This window comes from Falco biarmicus, chromosome 5 (genome assembly GCF_023638135.1).
Source record: "Falco biarmicus isolate bFalBia1 chromosome 5, bFalBia1.pri, whole genome shotgun sequence".
In the NCBI taxonomy this organism is placed as follows: domain Eukaryota; kingdom Metazoa; phylum Chordata; class Aves; order Falconiformes; family Falconidae; genus Falco; species Falco biarmicus.
In genome coordinates, this window is record NC_079292.1 from 44571208 (window position 1) to 44593805 (window position 22598).

Sequence of the window (22598 nt, forward strand, 5' to 3'; positions counted from 1 at the left end):
GACAACAGGAATTCCAAATTCTTTCACAGTCTGGGTTCTCAGCAGCACCAACCATTTCTTTTGTTTCAACTCACCCAGGGAAAGGAAAAAATGACTGACTTTCATGAAGAGCATATACCTTTAAGAACTTTTGTAATGGGTGTGAGTGGTATGCTGCAGTCATTCTGCTACTGGATGCCAACCGTTTCAAAATACGACCTCTATGTGTCCATAATTAGTATTTCCCGAATGGATTGTGTAATCTGACATTAGTCTACAAATACTACATACACATGATAAGCATTATTAAATTATTATGCAAGCCTCTTATTTGCCAGCATGTATATCATAAATACTTTAAAAAAAATTATAATCTCAACAATTTACATCCATTATTTTGCTATCACAATTCACTAATTCCTGGGGTGGCTAATTTTCTTCCTAAATTAAACCTCATTTTGAGTATCCACTATTCACACCAGTCTACATTTGGTCACCTTTTATACCTGGCTCAAACTTCTCCAGTAATCTCCAAAATCAGTTTATTCTTAGAAAATACACGGGAGATTTATCAGGAATATATTAATACACGAATCATAAACCTGTTGTGTCCAAAGTGCATGTTTAAGAAAGGGGTTCTTCATGAGGCAACGTTAAAAATTGCATTACTTTTATCTTCATGTAGATGAAGTTCATGACAAAAGCATTATTGATGTATTTTATTTCTTCAGTTTGTCAACTGCAAGTATGAGACAGAAAAGCAGTAAAATCTTTCCTGAGTTCATTCCAGTATCATTCACATTACTACTACTATCATAAAGCAGGAGTATAACTGGTAATTAGAGATACCAAAACGGAATATTTCTAGCATGAAGTAATGCTTTGTGCTAATCAGACCAAATCCTTTGTATATGTTGTCTGAATACCAGGGGTTGACATATTTGCTAGCCCTGGCACTACCAGCTAGACAGTGTACTTGTTGCTGTGACTTAATACCTGATGAGCTTTAGCAAACAGTACACAGCTGCACATAGGAACTGAAAGAAGCCACACAGCAGAGCTAAAGGTAGTTGCTAGCAGAAATTTCTAGAATAGCCCAGGAGGGCTTTTACAAATCAGGACATGAAGAGCCCCTTCAAATTTAAATTTCCCTTGGTGGTTAACTGCTGCTGCATTAGCAAATCTTGTGAACTGAAAAACCCTGCTGAGTTGCCTTGCGTATAGTTACACCGCTTAAATCCTGAACACAACTGTTAAGAGTCTTGGCAAGCTCTAAGTATTTTCAAATGCGTCATTTGGTTCACATACGGACTAGACAGATATGCTATACCTGCTCACTAACCACAAGTAAAAGCTGATTAAAACATACATGAAAACAAACACACAGAAAAAAATAAAACTGCTAAATGTTATGAAGGAAAAAGTGGAAGCTATTTAGAATTAGACTGCTGGAAAAAAGGTGGCAGATTTTAGAAAAGTAGAAGACAACAGCTCTTAAGCTGCAGACCACAGTCCTCCAGTTTTAAGGTAACACATCACAGAATCAACTATTACACTCTGCAAATACTTACATAAACCTCTACCCACCTTAGGCATTCTTAAACCGTAATGTCTTCAACAACAGAAATGGCCACAGGATTACAAATAAGAAATGACCAGAACAAAATTGGAAGGCCAGCTACTCAAAACTCTCTCAAAGATAACCACTGAGATAATGCCTAAAAAAAGGTCAATAAAACAGGAAATACAGAGAAGAAAATATTCTGTATGAGCGTTCTCTGCCATTTCAATTATCAAAACTAAGAAGCATCTAGACAAAGTTTCAGAGATTAAGATCCACATCTTTACTGCTAAATTTGGGTTCAGACATTCAGAGATCCTTTGTTTTGCTAAATAAAGTTTAAATGAATGTTAGCCAACGTATTTTCACAACATCATACATTTCTCCCAGCAAAGACTCATTCCCAACACAGCACCTTCCCATCACTGTCAGTTTTAAAACACACGGAATGAGGTGCCCTCTCTCTGCAGCTCTGCTGATACACAAAAAGCACTATCTGAGTACAGGAAAGTGTAAGGTTCCATGCAGTAAGGGTGACAAGTGTTAAGTCAACCTTTTTTTAAAAAATTTAACTAATATTCAATATTACAGTCCAGATATCATGGGATAAGGTAAAGATCAAACAATATCTTCGAAAGCCACAAAAGGCCTGTGAAAATTATTGTTCTTACAATTTCCTGGCTTTGCAAGGTGTTTTAAATATGTAACAATAAACGTATGTCAACCATACCAACAGCCGCCTCCTAATTCTCAAAGGTGTGCATGGTGTTCCTATTAAGTAGTGGTTATACTGACCTAGAACAATCTATATTCGTCACAAGTTTACAAAGAAATCACAGCTCACAGTGAGGAAAATGCAGTTCACAACAGAGTCAGTGTGTCATGTTCTATAGAAACTGTTCCTATTCTAATCAGAAATCTGAAACCACCTCATCATAAACTGTCCTGAACAATGAACCTAAGTCTCTAATTCTGTCTCATGGGTTCAGCTAAGCTATTAAGGGTATGGAATATAATTTGTAATCAAGTTTTCCCTTTTAACATTAAACAGGTAAGCCTTTGAACTCAAGGAACTTGCCAACTAATAGAAATTTGCTGTAGAAAAAATACTACTGTCAGTGTCCTATAGGACTGAGGAATACATTGTGCATGATCATGCATTTAAAAATCTTCCAACAGTATTCTCTTTACTAAGGTCAGACTCAGCACAACTTTAAAAATAGACTATTCTGAGGGCAAAGGGGATCGTATGCAGACGCAAACATCACAGCAGGCCTTCTGGGTGTACAGGATGCTATTATCTTGAGCTTGCTGACAATATACTTCCCTTTATATGGCAAGACCATACTTCTCTCATTACAGTTGCCCTAGTTCTTGAAACATCAAAGTTATTGTTCTGAGAACATCACTAATTTTTCCCTTAAAGCAAACACATAAGACAACACATAACACAAGAAAGATACTCACTAGCTATCTCTTTTTTGCCTTAAGATACACACTATTAGTTCCTGAAACCCTAAACGGCATTATGCTATAGATCATGGTTTTAAGTGAACTATAATTTTAAGTTTTTACTTCTACCTTTTTCCCTAGTCCAAATTTCTGTTTATATAGTACATTTTTACATTTTACAAAGGTAGTTATAAAAGAAGATATCTACAATACCAGGAACATCTGAGCCAAGTGGCTAGAAAGTAGCAGGCTAGATTGTTCTGCTTCATACTGGCAGAGGACACAGGTCAAGTTCAAATGAATTTGAGTTCTATTTATGAAATAAATTTAAAAAATTATTGTGGATTCTTCATACATCAAGTCATTAAATTACAGCCACAGCACTAAAATTTGCAGGTAACCCCTCTCTCTGCTTTCAGTTTCCTATTAATTTTTTTGCCTTCATTTTAGGTATCTTTTACACTTTATTCCTGACACATTTTTCTCTGACTTACAGTCAAAATGTTGACCCTGTCCCTTATGAATGAATCTGGTCAGACTTAATTGAAAATTTAACAAGTGAGCAAACAATTACTTGTGTACTTTTCCAGGCTTCTCTTCTCACTTGGGAACTGCTCTCCATATACATTTGCAAAGCAGTTCCCTCTACTATAGTATGTTAAACATGACCCAATGTTCAATGTGCAGACTCCCACCCACCCCAGATTGTTTCACCATACACATCTGCCTTGCTGTACTCGTTTCTCCTTTGAAGAATTTACAATCTTATTATAAAACCCAAATGCAATCTTCTAATTCTCTGTACATTCAGCTATTAACACAACAGGCTTCCAATGCATGACTGGGTCTTTTAGAAACCACTATAAGACAAATATAACCACCACATCTACAGAATAAGAGGGTTTTAGGGACTCCACTTCCTTGATATAAAACAAATTTGAAAAATCATAATGCATGTTGTAAACACTAACTGGTAATGTTGACTTCTAACTTTGAAAGGCTGTGACTATTATGTTCCCTATCTTAAAAGTTCCATTGCTGAAATTCTATTTGATGTAAACAAACAGAATCATTCAGGTTAGAAGGGACCTCTGGCCATCATCTACTTCAACTGCCAGCCAAACCAGACACAATTGCAAAGGTAGATCAGAGTGCATGGGCTTTTGCTAGTTAAGTTTTAAATATCTCCAAGGATAGAGGTTTCACACAGTCTCCCTGGCTAACGACTTTGCCATTCTAATTCTGCATTTTTTTTCCCTTGTATCTGCTCAGAATGCCCTGCTGCAGTTGTGACCATTGTCTCTCATCCCTTTGCTATGCATCTCTAAGAAGAATTTGACTCTATTTCTTTGTAGCTAATCTACAGATAGACAGACAGCTGACAACAGCAGCAAGGTACCCTCTCAGTTGAACAAATATACATGCATGTATTTAAAGCTAAATTTTGTTCAATTGCACTTTCCAGGAGCAGCTGATTACACATAAAAACCCTAATGTTACATTCATGAATACAGACTAATATAATTTCCCTAGAAAATATAGTGATGATAAGGTTAATTATCATTTTAAACCTGATAATTTGCCATTCCTTTGTTTTTGCCTTTACTAACAGGCTGAAAAGAAACAGAAAACAAGGCCAAGACTCTGTTTATTACATGCAGAAATATTCATGTCCATAATATACTCAGCACAGGTCAAGACCCATGCTTTTTCTTCCAACTTCACCAATTAGATGGGAAATAAATATTTTTTAATGTGTAAGCAGAATTCACTTTGTCAGCATATGTATAGCTCATTGAAAGATTCCTAGAAGTAACATTCTGCAGTAAATATTTATGGTTGCTCATAATACAACTCAGTAAACTGGCTTAGGAGAAGTTATTACTATAAGATATGCAGTCAGCTGTGGCAGTATTTAAACTATAACTTGTCCAAGAACACTGTATGAAATATCCCATGTAATAAAATATCACCTCAGTACTTCCCAGATTGTATACAAAATAAAACAGTCTAACTACACAAAAGGCTAAAATGTATTTAGGCATCTTTCTGCATACTCCAAAACTACAGAACCAATTACATTTAACAGCTTATGTCCAGGACTTGAAACCTAGGATGCAGTAATTTTTCTTAAACAGCGAAACTGATATTTTATTTTTTTTTAAGCACTGCTGATTCATGGTACAACATCCTACGTACATTTCTCTGTTGAAGCTTTTATGCTGTTGCAGATAACAGAATTTAGCACTGGAATAGGCATGACTTGATGTTAAGGAACTGAGTATCTTTGAAAGAGAATGGTGTCATAGGAAAACAAAATCTCCAGAACTGTTCTACAGAAAAGATTTTTCATTACTCATTTTCTAAGTATAGAACCATTTCTTCATAATAGAAGTTGATAGAGCATCTTTAGACGCGAAATGTATACCATTCACAATTCAAGTAAAGCAATATGAAAGCTAAGATCTTAATCTAGTAAGAAGTTTATCTTAAACTGAATCTAGTATTTCACCAATTCAGCACTCAGCATTTCATCAGTTCGGTGGAACCTAAGTTTAAGTACTTTGATAGGTTATCTTCTTTAGGAATGGTGCATAGGCTTCCTCAAGTCCTTTATCTTCAAGGAAAGGAAAATACTTTATTTTCAACAAGCTATCAGTTTACTTACAGTTTAACAATCCTCTAAAGCTTCAACCTATCTGTTCAGCTGAGTACACATTCAAAAATTATGGTCCATCTATATTTATCATAATCTAAAATACACTTGGTATTTTCATGCAAGGATAACCATATGGATACCCATTACTTTTTTCATCCTATACCATCACAGATGTTCAGCCTGAATTTAGTTAAGGAGGTGTCTAATCTGAATACCATATAGAGAGTGAATGCTGGAATTCCCCATTAGTTGCCAAAACAGTCATGTTTCTTGCCACTTCCAGCAATAAGATTGTGTAGCCTCTTTCACTGACTAGTGAAACTTTTCCTAGCTCTAGGTACCTACAAGCACTGCCAGTCATGAATAACCAGTAATTACTTCTCCGCGGCTGGAAATGTACTGAGAAAAAAAATTATCAATATTTTCCTATCAGAGTTGTCAAATTTTCTTAAGGTTAAAGAAAAAAAAAGTTCAGGAAAAATACACTGTTACTTTTCTGTACATACATCGCAGCAGGCATTCATATCACCAGACTCTGCTGAAAGCAAAGCAAGTTGCTAGCATCTAAATAATAAATATTTCAAAAGGTAAAAGTGACATTTTTGTAAATCAAGGCAGGTTTCAAGCTCCTTCTGTTCAACATGACCTTCTCAGGGCAGTCAGCCATCACACTGTAAGCTAGAGTTACAGGATCAGAGACAGCTTTCCAGCCATTCAAACCATGGCTGTAATTTCTGCAACATTTCAAGCAGCTGTCCACTTAGACCCAGGATCTCCAACATACTATGACTGTCCGTCATCAAGAATATCAGGAAAATCTATTCTATGCTGTTCAGTTTTCGATTGAATAGAGGCAGGTAGAGGTCATTTTGTTTATTAAAATAGGGGTTTCCCCCGTCTCTTCTTCATATGCCTGATGACTAAAAAGTGAAGTAGAAATAATTGCATCAAATGAGAAAATTATTTTTTTTTTGAGATTTAAAATTACTGTTAACAGCCCTCCTTCTGCACAACATAGGTCCTCCTTATGTATTAATAAGCTGCTAACACCTTATCTGACCATCTTACAATTTAAAGATCACAACAGAGCAAGTTTTTCTCCCATCTTTCTTGATTTCTAAAGTATCATACATACATATACATATATATATATTTGGATGAAATTTCAAATGTAACTTGCTTTTATTATTCCCATCGTAATCTGGCTGAGTTGCAACATAACCATAACTCACAATTATTCTAATGTAAATACACATGGGGCAATTAAAAAAAAACCCCATACTTAAAACAAGAGCTACAGCTCTGTACAGCTTTAATCTTGATGCTATTGAATTGGTACTGAGGTTGGCAAGACTGTAATTTCCCTCCACTTTCACTAGAATATGTCTTAGAGAAATTTTATGCTATTTATCTCAGCAGTAAATTCAACCAAATATCACAGACAGTGCATCTGATTTTAATTATTTTTGTCAAGTCCCTCAATGGTGCATTTTAAATAAAAAGCAAAGACTATATGCAGCAAAAAATCCCCAAAACAAAGCTGACAGCAAAAGACACAGTAATAGTGATTTATAGGTTTTCCAAGTTGTAGCCTTCAGCCACTCTAAGAGCAGTACCTCAGACAAGAACTGATGGAATTATCTTATTAATAGTAATTAAGATTAAATTATTTCCTAACTAATAGGAATTCACATTTTAAACAGAATTCCTGACAACCACACTGATGTCCATAAATTTATTCAAGGATGCTAACCAGAATAAAAAAAGCTTATTCAGATAATTATATCTTGTTATTAAACCTCAACATTTACTTTTAGACCCAAAATCGTTGATCTTGTGGCAGTGTTCTAGGTCCTCTTATATCCTATTAAGTACCTGATGCAGATTTAATAATTTTATCTGACATACGTTGCTGTGTACATAATGTACATAAGCTTAATGTTTGCTTTTGTCTAATCAGCTTAACTCAGTAAGCAATGAAGTAGTTTTTAGTAAACTTGCAATATGGTATTCTAATGGATACAGCAATAAACATTCAGCAACCAACACTTTGTTTCTTAATTCAATAGTAAGGCACTTAAATTCAAAAGCAAGGCCGATAAAATCAAAATGAATCAGAATATTAAGTCCTCACTGGCACCACTTTCAACAATACAGTAATATTCCCAATCAGCTATCACCTCCTTCACAAAAGGCCTAGGCCATTTAACTGACTTCCACATCATTAACTTTCCAGAAAATAAAATACATTTATTTATAATTCTCCAAGCTGCAATTTGACCACTAAAGAATCCATAAGCTATAACATCCATATATGTTGCTTTTTGGCCTATAGATTCTAGCCAGACTCTCTCCAGCAATGATTCTTGCAGTCAAATCTTGTAAATTTCCTACTCACATCCACAGACTTTAAATTAAATAACCATTACTTTAACCACAATTTATTTCCTCCACAACTGCTCAGTTTCCATACTTTTAGAATAATTGCCTACTTAAACCCATCCCGAGTGCTTCATAATAAAACTGGGGAACATGTACAGTATCTGAAAACTTTCTTTAGAAAACAGATTTTACTTACTTTATAAATATAAGATGCAAGTCTGAATATATCTACTCTAAGAATAGATTGTAATACAGATAATACAAGTAGAACTACATAGTTGATTCTTATCAGGAAAAGACATGAGGGGTTTTTTTCCCAGCTAAAAGAACAGAATAGGGAAAGATTTCCTGAGGTCATTGAGGCACAGAAACTAAAGTGATTATTTAGCTTCTATGTCAGCACAACCTCCTTTGCAGTGTCCTACCTGCCAGAAGACAGATGACTTGGTACAGGGACCCAAGTACAAACAAAAATAGAATAGAAATTGGAAGACTTAAGAAGGTCAAGAAGAGGTATTCATAAAAGGTTGTTCAGTGTTTTAGTCAGAAAGAAGCTTTCTTAAAAATAATGCAAGAACCATTAAATATCCATTCATACTACATCTATCAGAATATAGTAGAAAGTCTTTTCATAATTACAACTACCAATTCTAATTCAAAGCAGTTCCTTCAGTAACTACTTAGTGATATTTTTTTTACTAGGCTAGTCTTATTAATGACATTCCAATTTTATTAATTATTATGTTTTCTTAAATGTTATTATTTATTTTTATTATTATTATTATGTTTTATTAATAGTATGCATTCACTTTGCACCATTTGAGAACTCTTTTGTTTCCGTCAACTGAACAGGACCACATTTCTTCAAAATTTGGATTATTCAGATTTGTGTGAATAGGCTGAAACTTGTTGAACCATCCCATAATATCATCACAGAACTACCTTTTCCAGTTCTCATTTCTGAGCAGACGTCAGCGAGGGACACAGTCGCAGAGACAACCTCATGCGCAGTACTTTGATTCTTCCTCCAGAATCCTGATTTGCACTGGATTTTTCAGACCTTAAACACACACAACCTTACACAAAAATACTCAATAGTTATCAAAAGTAAGGGAGTTTGCCAAAAGTCCTGGATATAATCTTACAGTCAGAGGAAGCCATGACAGAAGGCACCTTCTGTCCTTCATCAGGATAGCAGATAGAAGTATGCTTATTTTTAAAAAAACGTCAAGGAAATTTCTACATAAAAAATTGCTTTGTACTTAAAGCAATTATGCTTCTATATAAGAACTCACAAGAAGCTGACAAAATATACAACATTAATTTCCTTATTATTATAGCTGATCTTTAAAAATATTTTTAAATATACCGCCCATTTTCATTTCACTATTATAGTTCAAAACTTTAGAAGCATGTTACCATTCAGAATGTACGGAACAAACAGCATTGGTTCTCAATCTTTTTCCAGATTAAATCAGCACAGCTATCTTTATTTAACACATAAGCACACATTTTAAATTAGAAATGGAGGGACACCTGGCAACCTACCCAGGAAGCAGGTTCCCACTCTCAGCCACACCTTGGAGAAGGTGTTCTATTTTAGAAGTAACACAACCTCCAAAGGCTAATATTAGTATCTGTGAATATTTGCAGCTTTGAAATTTCATCATTCAAAATCTAACAACCCTATTTATACTGCAGTCATGGTTAACTCCTTTGTTAACAACCTATTAACCAAGTAAAGAACAAGACAAAGCCCAAGTTTTTATTTATCTAAAAAAAAAAAAATTAAATGTCTGAATTAATACTCTCGTGTCTTCATTTCAAAAGCTTACTTAAATTCTGTCATATCCTTAAAATACCCATTCTAGATACACACTCTGATTTTGCAATCTTCTACATGTTGCAACAACTTTTTTGTACATTAAGACAGGAATTTTGGAATAAAAAGAGGACATAATTTTATAATTAGGATATAAAGGTACACAGTAGTAAAATAAATTCTAGAGCTATAAATGACTCTTTGGTAACATGTTTTTATAACAATGCCTACATTTATACACAGTAGAAACCAAATGACATGTAGGTAAGTTGGCAAAACCCTCCATTAATACGCAATTGAAGAGCATGATCTCCATTAGTACCAGGAAGCGCAGTTGCAGCATATATTCCCAAGGACCTGCATGAGCTGCACGACCCCCGCTGTGATGCATACCACTACAGCTACAATGCTGTTGGCAACTCAGACTTTACAGAGTGAAACCAGCTGGGAGAAGGCAACTTGTCTTATTACTCATTCTGCAGTATCTGATGAGAGTTCTGCATAACTGCTGGGATCTACCTCAGCAGAGCAATTACAAAATAGAAAGCCTATTTGACCACAAAAGTTATTGAAAGATCAAGGTCTGCCCAGCAAAAATATGCATTCATTTATCTTTTAAAGATGACCTCTTGCCACATGACTGTGTTCTCTGTTTGAAGTTAAATAAATGCATTTCCAAAACAAAATAATAAACACTTTTTTTTTTTTGCATCAGTTTAAGAGATGCAAATAATACTAAAAAAAAAATACTAAAGGTAGTATTCTGGAACACATCATAATGGATACTCTTGATAATTAATTGATAATTGATAATTAATAATAATTGATAATGAAAAAATATTCCTGTTTTGCTTTTTAATTTATTAAGTTCCAGTAATACAGCAGTATCTAAATAAAGCACTCAAGCAAGCGATCAAATAAAAGATTATATTAATTTCCCTTAGTTCTGAATCAACTTAAAATTCTGAGTTCAAAAGTTATAACGTGTAACATCAAGTGCTCTTAATTCTGGTACCAATAAGGATGAGTTGAACCTAAAATTAAAAAGATTCCCTTAAAATGTCTTCTAAAAAGCTGAGGTAAAATTTAACTATTTGTAAAACACTACACTACAAGTAAGCAAATCCTTCTTTGCTACCAACTTATTCTTTCCATTGGTTTTATCTGACGAGTTTTACACTTTTAAGGACTAATACCATTCTACATATTATGTCTAAAACCAGGTATATGCACATGTGTGTTCCTACAGTGACTAATTTCACAGCTGTGGTTGTGATGCATATTTACATCAGATGCAGAGGCAGGGATGGACAGAGATACATGACACATTTCCATAAACGTGCAGTCTTTACTTAAGACCTTAACCAGGCATAAACACCGCCAAGTGCTTGCGGACAGGGTGCTCATTTGTAATCAAAGTCAGCAAATAACAACATTACCTATGTTCAAGAACTAGACTGGATGAGCAAGGAAAAGCTTTTGGGTCTGCAAGCAGTGTCACAAGCATCATCACAGGCTGACTGATCCTCTCTTGGGGTATTCAGAGCCACCAAACCTAACTCATCTCTTTGCTCTGAAGTTTGGCTGCTAGCCATCTGCTTAAGCAGGACTTTGCCAGTTGGGATCTCAACAATATCTTTTAAGAGTTGTGATATGAACAGCACTAGAACAACACAGTATTTCTGATGATATGAAGAAAGCAAAGAGCTTGGATGGCCCTGGTCAAGCTGCCATTAAGGAATATTTTACCTCAGCTCTTTCTTGTTCTGCAAAAGACCATCCTCCCACAACCTCATAACTATTTTCTACTATGACTTGGCAAAGAGGAGACAGTGGGTAAATGCTAAGCAGCCAAGTAGGATATGAAAGAAGGTTTACATACCCATCTGCCTATCACAGTCACACCAATACTTTCTCATCTGAATTTCTGACAGGAACAGAAAAAGCAGCAGCTGATGGGAGACTGGCCTTCCCTGTTTACACCTTGCTTAAATCAACCAAATTGTCTGCGGACCACCAAGTATAATACATGCATGCAGGGTATCTATTCAATAGTGAGTTATAGAAACATTGTTAAACAATCAAAATGGAAAGGATAAAAACATTAACACATTTACACAATAAAAGCCTCATGTACCAAAAGTTAAGTCTCAAATAAACTCACATTGGTACAAAATCACATCCAGATACTATATCCTACAAGTCTTTACAGCACAATTAAAAACATTTCATTACAATAAGCTAGTAGGCCAAAGCTGCTCCTAACAAACCCGCACCATGAAGCACTTATAATTTAAAAGTTGTTAATGATATATAAAATATCCTTCAATATTTCTGTATCAAAAATATTCAATATATTATTTTAAAGTTGTTTTAACTTCCTTTGTACTGTTCTTAAAATGATTTTTTAATTTTCTACTCCGGTTAGTCAGTGTATTTCCCCAAAGATTAAGAAAAACCTCAGTACAGTACATAAATATATGACTTCTTTCATGTGGGTGTACATAAGCTCCACAAAAAATACGCAGAATTTTCAAAACATACAAAAAACCCCACAGTATTTAAAATACTAGTTATCATGTCCAAACATATAGCAAAGTTAAAACAATCAATGCAGATGGCTCAGATGGTATCACAGATCTTCAAGTAGTATGATAAGAATGAAATTATTCTGTTTTCCAATCAGACAATCAGACAACATGCTCATCTTCTGTTCAGTCTATTAATGACTAATCAGTTACATTCACCATTTTAAACGATCACCAGACCATGACTTGGGCAGAGGGATGCAACACACAGGCAGAATCAAATTTTACAAGCAGTCATTATGTGACTTGAAATTGGAGTCCTTTTGCAATATTAGGTGTTGAAAACATGAATAAATTCATATTTGTAGCTAGACCATTTACAGACAATCTTACATGCCAGAAAATACAAGAGACCATAAAGCAAATTTTAAGTTTCTAACAAAAGACTACATGAAAGAGTTTGCTTTAAGAGCTGGTAATGAAAATTGTCATACAAATTACCACTAGACTGAAGAGGTAGGCCAAAAAAATGGGACCATTAGAAGAGTTATATGACAAAACGGAAGCCAGATAATATAGCTTCCAAAGACAGTTCTGTTATAATCTACATATTGTGCATTTCACTTACAAAACTAAAACCTTAAACTTAAACTATCCAAGCATGTAGTATGAGAATGTATTATATCATTGTGTCAGTTATGCACACTTTGACATTCCATTTCTCTATTATATTAAGGCTGAAATAGTTTCTGTCCTTTGTTAGTCTTGAATATTTTTAACAGCAAAACACTGCCACCTTTTGGCTCGATACATAGACCTCTCCGTTGTAATTGTAAACTTTTTTTTTTTTGCTACATTTGTCCTTTATGGAGACAGTTGAATTCCTGCGATCGTATTTAACATTTTATTCAGCAGTAGCCAGATTTCTCCGGCAGAAAAAGAAGTTATTACTAATTGATGAAGAAACACTTTTTCTTACAAATGTGAGTGCATGGGCAAACAGCTTCAAAAGTATACTCCATTAAGCCACGTAATGTTTTGTCTATTTTCTCTCTTTATCCCACTGCTCTCTCTTCTTGGCAGTTTTGGTACGCATACACACTGTATCACAATCTTTTACCACCACATTCCTTTCAAGTGAAAGCCTGACAATACATTCTTTGAAAATCTGAGTTTGAAAACTGATTATAGGAATAAAAATAAGGCATTATTAAACAATGTATGTTCCTTGTTCATATATATACTTACAGTATCTTAGATTAAATATTAAATACTGATAGCTCAATATTTATATAAGCATGTACTGAAATATATGCAAAAGTACTTACACCAATGACACTATGTCCCCACGTTGTACATCATAATTTCGAATGCTCCAGTGGTTTAAGAGTACTACATCAGATGCTTGTCTTCCCCCAGGATTCAAAGAAGGCTGACAAGGGGAAAAAAAAACAAAACAGCTTTAGATCTACACTTCCTCTATGAATCCTCCACCTAACCCTCATTCTATCAACAGGTAAAATCCATTAAAATCAGTAAAGACGTATCCACTTGCGATAAGAGGACCAAAAATCTTGTGTTCTGGGAAATACATTTATTAAATGCCATGTTAAATGGCATTAATTTATAACAAACTGTAGTTCACATCTTTCAACGCACTACTGCATGCAAATTAAATTGCACCGTATACATACTTATGACGAGCCCGATGAAAAGAAGTGATTGCCTTTATTGCAAATCATTTAATAGTAAAAACAAAGGAGAACCAAGAACACAAATTCCCAGATAAAGCAAACTTTCTATAAGCATATTACTGCTTATACAAGCATAACACACTAAAAATGGAATATGTACTTGTAACAATACTAATCTCAGCTCCCTTTGCAAAGGGAAAAAACCCAAACCCTACACCTACAGAAAACACTGACACTGCCTTCCATAACAGGATACAAAGAAGTATGAACTCTCATAGAACCATACAGTTAAATGAGACTGTTCACTAATGTCAATATTAAAATAACCTAGTAATTAGTACAAAGTGTTAGGAGGTACATGGAACCATACATAATTATTTTGTGTGATGGGGTACAAAACCAGGGTACCTGGTCAACGCTGGCTCTGAGTTAACCCACCAGAAACAGCAGAGGAAGGAAGTAACTTCCACAGCACTGTTGTCATTGATTTTTGCAGGGGTTATTTCAATACAAATTCTCCTTCTATTAGACAGAAAGCATTTACAAGTAATCCAGGCTAAAGTCTTTTAATAGCTTATTTCTCAGTAAGGTTTTTCAGACTTTTCTAATACAATTACAGTTTTACCAAGTTGGCTAGCAGATGACCTCTGATTTAGACTCTAGAGTTGGCTGACATATGTAATAAAGAAGAGTGTTGAGACTAGGCAGCCTGTCATTTATTGGTATGATACCTGCAGTATTTGCTAATTTTTTTTTACTTTTTTGTTTTTTAAGAAGAGGTTTTCAGTGTTCACCTTTAAATATAACTTGGCCCTCCACATGTACCACCAGACTTTCACTGCTGAGATTCCCCTCCCGAGAATGACTGTAGCTTTGACGAGGAAACCAATCAGGATATAGGATAGAAATTAACTGTTCTCAACACAAGCTATTACAGTGTTAAATTTCATTGTATTTTTAGTCAGTAAAATTGTGCTCCCAAACCAGGATACACACTTAGAATTTATTTTTAACTTCAAAAGCAATTTAGAAGTGCTGCTTTTGTTTTACTACAGTTTCCCCAATCATCTCTTCTTTGCTAACCAGATCAGTTGATGAAGACTTACTTCAAATGGGACCTGTGAAAAACTACCTTTTCAGTGTTCCAGAAAAAGTAACATGCCATGGGCCTGAGTAGGTGTAATTGACAGGAACAGTAATGAATATGATAGGTGAAAAGAATAAATATGTCAGGGTGGAAGGAAGGAAATGACAAAATAATTTTAGTTGAACATCAGACTAGGCTACTTACATTTTGAGCTGTGGACTATAGGGCAAAGTTCTAGCCAAGTAAAGTCTGCGGATCAAAGCAGATCACCTTAACATTCACAGAGATATGGTCCAAGCATAAGCTATAAATACATTAACACTCATGACTATTATATCTACTAGAGTCTATGCCTTGCAAGAGTCAGATAAACGTCAACCAGAAGCTAATTAGCAGATATTTAATTACTATTTTTTTAATCACAGTTTTCTAGAATTATGTTCCACATCATAGCATCTTCCACCAAAGGATAGTATCTTCACATACAAAATATTTATGTACAAATCCACAAACAATTCACAGTCATACTCATTTTAACAATGCAGGCACACATGGGCCAGAAGCTAAAAATGATACTACATATAAGGCAGAGAGGCCAACCTTACTAAGCAGGAATCATGCATATGGTATATTCTCAAAAAGTAAAGTGCTTGGTACTCAAAAGTGTCCACTTAAAGAGCGGAAGGAGACGATCAAAACAAATGGAAATTTAAAACCCACTGCTCCAAAAGATAATGTATTTCACAGCTGATACTTAGAAAAGATTTACATGAGTGTTCACAAACTTTTCCTCTCGACTAAATCTACATCAGCTTCATCTTACAGAAAAATACACCAGGTGCTGCATTATCCCAGTTGAATCCTACTGCCTTCTGTATTTAAACAAAAGAAATGCTTCAGAGTTTAAATGCATTTAGATATTGCACAGTCTAACTTAAAAGCACTCTAAATGTAATACCATATTGCTTTGCTGTTTTTAATCTATTGTTCATGTGGTATTGACATACAGAGTGGATATCCATCTCGTTACATATTAGAATTAGGTTTGAGAGAAATATGACAATGTATTCTTTCTCTTTCCAACAAAACAACCTGACATATTAAAAATGCAGATGAAGTTACTATTTTGGTAGAAGAAATGTAAGGAAAACTAGGAGACAACTTTCATTTTACATCAAAATTGTATTTTTCCTTTTTTTTTTTTTAAAGTCATCTAAATCCTTCAGTAAGTCTTTTTCTAATGTAAATAAAATAAATTGTGATGCCACAACAAAATGTACAGAAAGAATTTAATGCATTCTGTCTAGATACAACTTATTCCCCATGACATTTTTACAAGTAGTAAGGTCTCAGGTCTAGCAAAACAAAAAAAAACCACGTTCTGAAAAAGTAGCCAACAAATAGGCTCACCAGGGCTTTATTTTTATAAGTAGTGAAATAATACAGGGGCTTCTTCCTTCCTCTAGCGTGAGGCATTATAACTTGTTTGCCCAAGTTCTTGGCATAATAGCCTGCTACAAATGAAATGCACAGGTCTTAATTTAGAACTGTGGAGCAGAAGTCACAAAACATTCACTCTTTCCAATTACTAACTAATCTAATGCTAAAAGCATGCAAATTGAGATCCCCAGCCATATGATGAAGCCTCACAGGACATGAGGTTCCATAAGTAGGAGGGTAAAAGCATGCCCTTTTACTATAAATAATGATTAACTTGATAGTTGTTATGCTGCTAGTGAACACCAGAAGGTCACAACTGATTTGCTTACAGCTTGGGGAACAGAAAGAATATTCACATGAGCTCACAGGCTTAAGTACAGTAATCCTAATAATAAAGTTAGGAGAAACTGCCATAGAATAATAACAACTGCTATTATGCATAATGGAATAGAACATTGAATAACATTTGCTGCTGAAACAAGTGTGCTTCATCAGAGATCGCTGGTCAGGCTACTTGCTGTAATCCCTGGTATTGAACAGTTTACAATAGAACTTGCATATATAGTTGCACATACGCTGTCATCTTCCATGTCACTTGAAAACACTCCATTTGATTTAATGAATTTACAAAATTGTATATCCACAGGGGGTTCCCTTTTCCATATAATTACGTATGAAGAGTTTGTAATACAAGACAAGCAATGAAACCCAATAGGAAAAAGAAAAAAAAAAAAAGAGCCCAAAAAACCAAAACAAAACATAAATGGGTATGAAGATATCCATATGATAACATTTTAAAGTACACATCCAGCATTACAGGAGGAGTCATAAAAAATCCACAACAGCCAATTATGAATGCATATTACCAGCTGTTTGTGTCACTTACATTCAATGCTGTAAACAGATTACAATTCACCCAAAACTCACTAGTAACAAAATGCTAGACAAGCACATCAATCTGTAAAATCCTAAGCAACAAAACCACCTCATGTGGGAATTTAAAAAAAACAGTAATTTTGGAAAAAGAAAAGGTAATGAAACAATTAAAAAATGTTAAATTATGAACTGCACTAGTTCACTATTATTCCCTATAGGTTAGAGTTAATACTCATATACACTGAAGTCAGCGCAAGTGAAAGAATTATGACACATAGCTGAAAGCACTGTAGAAACACAAAATCAGCTGGAGACCATGAAATGCATTTAGTCTGTCTTAACTGGTTGGGAATAAATCAGAAAATTTGTATTTTCATTAGAACCTTTTTTCAGCATGCTTGCCAGGGTGTCAAAAACTATTACCAACATCAGGAACTATGAAGCAACAGTAACACTGGTCCAAAAGAAAAACAGAAAGTGAGGGGGCGAGAGACTGTGCAACAGAGAACGTGGGTAGGAGAGCGAGTGTGACACACAGAGATTTATACCTTGCTTCTTGTCAGAACTTTTAATTTCAGGCTCAGCAGGAGCCACAATGATGAGTACACAAAGCCAGCTATACATTTTAGAGGTCTATTACAAACAAATTCTTGGGAATCATAGGATGATATCTTCAAATTGAGACAATAAGATATCATTGGAAGGATGTGATTGATATATGACTACATGCTGACTGAACTTCACTCTCCCTCATATCCATAGCTTTCAGATACATTCAACATAGATCACCCTTCAGAGAGCACAGTAAATGGATGGAATTGCAATGGGATGACCAGTGCTCCTTCAGCTACTCTGCAAGAGAGGTATATTTTCCTTGTAACTATGTCCCTGTCAGATTTGGTTAGGTGTCTAATAAATCTTGGCAAGGAAATTAGTATCTTATTAAAAGCACTAGAAAGTATTTTTTGTAGTCTGAAAAACATTCAGATGCAGTTTAAATCAAACTTCTATTTCAGTGTGACAGTCCAGAATAAAACCAGAAAGAGAATTTCACAGACACTGAGATGTCAGTAAAACCAGAAATCTCAGCTTTCAACCTAGCTATACTTCAATGAACAGAGGAAACGTGTAGTCAACAGGCACATCAAGCAAAAAGCTTAGATTTTAATCACCCAGTGAATATATATTGCTTTCCCCAGCCACTATGAAGAGTGCATATCCTTCTTTGTCAGGCTGAATAAATCTGAGCAAATAACTGTAGTGTTTTTTCAAATCTTCCACAGATAAACCACAGTTAACTATATGCCCTTCAAGTGAGTACAGAAGTAACACTCCAGAACAATACCAGAGCACACCCTAATACTTGAGGCTTTGACTTCAAAGGAAACATAAAACTGAGGTCTTGACCAGAGGGGCTCAACAGACTCGTGGAGTAGGGAAATCTAGAAAAAGGTTTTCCAGCTTCCAAGAAAAAATATTCAAACAAGAATGCATGTTACACAGAACATTATGTCAGAGACAGAAAACAACAAGCAAAGAAAGGCAATGTGGCATGCTAAAAAAAAACACCCTTTAAAAATTAAATGCTCAGGTCATGCTCGGGGCCAGGGAGTGGGTGCAGAAAAGACAAACAAACCCAAAACAAAACAAAACACAAAACCATAACATAAAATCCAGGATGTATCTGCATCCTGAATGCAGCACATGGTTCTAGGTCCCGACAAAGGCAAAAAAAGGGGAGATGGGAAATGAGAGAACTGTATCCATCTGGCTGATTTTATACTTATCTAGATGCTGTGGTTTATATTTTCCTCTCTCCTGTGTGAAAATAGTAAAAAAGAGAATTAAACTGGTTTTCACAGTTTCCCACTCCTCCTTTCTAGAGGAAATTTCTGGCTTTGCAGCTGTAGGCCCTGAGATCCTCCTATCTTTGGTCATCAATGATATTCAGAATAACATTCATTAAAAGGGCAAAGGTAACTTATGTTACACTTAACTTCTGGTCTTGGATTGTACAATTACTGGAGTCAATGATTTTACATTCATCCCTGTTCCTGAGGTGAGAGCTGCGTTCTAGACCAGCTGAGGTTTCTTGACAGAGACGAAACATCAGATTATAGACTGCCACATAAAGCACAATGCCACCTTGCCATTCCCTCCTCCCCACCACATGCTTTTTATAGCATTAAACACAAATCAACCAAGCCCAGGTTCCAGCCCAAGTTTTGTCTGTGTGAACGCTGCACAACTCAAGCCCCAGCAGCTGGTCTTCACTGCTGTGAAACCCCTCTTCAAGGTTCCAAGCCAATTCAGATAGTCAGAAAAGAAAATTCTTGGCAGCCAAGAATCAAATCCTTAGTTTCTACTAATTGGAATGTTGCAACATTGGAACAAAATAAATTATAGTTATCAGTGGTGATGCACAGCAATATGCAGTGCATGTAATTTAATGCAAAGTAACAACACAAAAATTGGCTGTTACCAAATGTATTTTTCAAGCCCAAATAACAGAAGAAACAAAGTAGCTGTTTGCTATCATGAGTGTTTATTTATCTTCTAAATGTTACATAGCCTATTTACATTTATTGGCTTACACTGTATAAACATTCAGTATAACCAAAGTAAAAAAAGTGAACTGATACTTATGTCAGGGTAAGCACAGGTATTAATAATAGGTTCATGCCATTTTCAATATTCTTCACTGAAATGGTGCCATACTTGTCTTTTACTAAAAGCAAGTTTAGTAAGAACCAGTTTTGCCTTACAATTACTATAATATAGCTACTAAAAGTTAATAGTCTCTTTGTGAGTCATCAATTCAATCCCAAGAGACGAAAGGTAGTGCTGAAAAAACATTTTTTTATTTCTAAATGACTAGGAAGATAGGAAAAAAATACATATTCTTAACACTACTTATTATTTATTTTCCTTTTACTGAGACAGAATTTTGGCAAGTTTTATTCTCAAAAGCTTTTCTTTTCACATCATAAAAGTATTTATTTAAGAAAGTCGAAATTCAACTATTCCATGCTACAATGTAGTCATTTAATAACAACTGAGAAAAAGATCTTTTTCTACCTTGCTATTGTCAGTGCACAGTCACTTTTTAATTTCCTGACAGACAAAAGATATTTCCAACAATACCTGCATTGATGCTCCTTCCACTCTTGCTACACAGGCAACTCTATCCAGGAAAGTCACGGTTACAGGAACAGCAACAAAGAAACCTTTAAAAAAGGCTTTAATGTATCTCTTCCCCAAACCCTGAGCCTGTGCCATCATCTGGAAAACATGAAGAAAACGGAAAACAAAGTTGTTATAAAATAAATCTTAAGTAACACCATTGCAACAATACAACAAAGAGCACTTCAGAATAAATTGATTATAGCCACAGGGCCGGCGGGGGGTGGGGGGGTTGGGAAACGTGCACATGGCAATATAAAAGAAGTCTTCACTAGAATTTGTCTACTCTACAAAAGAGAGCTTGACACTTGACATTTACCCTTTAGCTCATTTGACCATTTCTTGTGATCCTCTGCTAGCAGAAGTACTTGATAAAAATGACTCAATGATAACCATTCAGCTAAGCAAGAATCAAACGGATAACCAGACAAAATCTAGAGAAAAAAAATCAACTAGATTGAAACAACCAATTACAGAGCATTCAGTTGGAGTTCACAACGAATTCTATAATTTTCTCTGCATACAATGGTAATTATTAATCTGTGATGCTTCAAAGATGGATTGTGTTATGTAAGGAAAAGCTATTTGCAACGTATTACCATTTCTTTATTAAATATTTTCACACATAAAAATTCACAAATGCATCATCTCTACACTTGTGGTAACTGTAAACATGTAAAATCAATTCAAACTGTCACATATATCATTCAGACACACAGTAACATAATGACTCCTTGCTCACTACATCAGAAAGTTAAAAGCATATTGGCGGACTGAGCAGCTAAGTAATGACACCTGGGACTATTCCACTGCAACTCACCCTTTAGTATGCTATCTCCCATCTATTTATTCAGCTCCAAATCACTCAGCATTCTTGAAAAATACCTACAAAGTACATTGAAACACAAGTTGTTGGATTGTGTTAGTTCTGCCTCCAAAAAGCAAGCTGAATATCCAGGTACTGCTGCAAAGGTACACGACTATTTCACATAACTGCAGTTTCACTACATGAAATGCTGCTCTTCACCTATTGGCAAATCTAATTTAAACTGTTGTTTCCACCTAATGAATCCCTGGTAGACCCCACACAAGATCAGCCTGTGGAGTCCCTGCTCCGTCTATCACATTCTAACTCTGACAAGCCAGTAATAGAAAACAAACCAAGCCCTAAACTTTTGAGCCTTTCAGTGTGTTTACATTCAAGGACACAGAATAATTTTTTCAACCAAAACAATGGAAAACATAAATACGTGCAGTTTTGTTCAACCCTCTTACAGAATATTTAGGATTTCACAATATAATCATTTTTTTTCTTGCACTTTCAGAAATATGGACGTGATGAACTATGTATAAGCAAAATACAAATTCAAATCACTCTGATGAAACAGTACTTAAAGCAGTATTTCTGTCACAGATATGGCTTCTTAATTCCACAAAGCATTAAACTTGAGAGGAAATCCAGTTCTACAAACCAAGCCATCAGCATATTCTTCACTAAAATTCTTTATAGACATTAATGGCTTTGCAATGACAAGATCTGTCTTCTAAAAGACAGAAACATCTTTACTATTACTTCCAACATTCACAAGGCTTTAATTTTTATTTATTTTTTTATATAAAGTGGAAATACTTCACCATCATCTAACTCTTCCTCATAAGTTTTATCAAGTCTGAATGTACTTAATGCTTGTAATTTGTTTTATTTTCTTTCTGCTCATTCCATGAAAATATTTTCGATTTGCATCAACAGTTTTCACAAAAAAAAAAAAAAATTGAAATATATTGTGAAACAGAACAAAGATCTCATAAATTCAAAAGAAATGTTAAAATGCTTTACTTTCAGCTTACCATTAAAGAACCTGTTATTGGTATCAATCCACCAAAAGATGTATTACCTCAATCAGCAACAATTTACCTTTAGAATTATTCCACATA

The 22598-nt window shown here is 34.9% G+C and overlaps 1 protein-coding gene across 2 annotated transcripts in view; it reads right to left on the reverse strand.

Moving 5' to 3' along the window:
* The window catches only part of IMMP2L (inner mitochondrial membrane peptidase subunit 2), a 477314-nt gene that overhangs the window by 445856 nt on the left and 8860 nt on the right, over positions 1 to 22598 (reverse strand). For both annotated transcript variants that reach the window (XM_056340695.1, XM_056340696.1), the window contains exons 2-3: positions 20625 to 20762; positions 13712 to 13815 (exon numbers count right to left, since the gene is read on the reverse strand). In XM_056340695.1, the coding sequence (XP_056196670.1) occupies positions 13712 to 13815; positions 20625 to 20762 (242 nt within the window). The remainder of the gene's footprint in view (positions 1 to 13711; positions 13816 to 20624; positions 20763 to 22598) is intronic.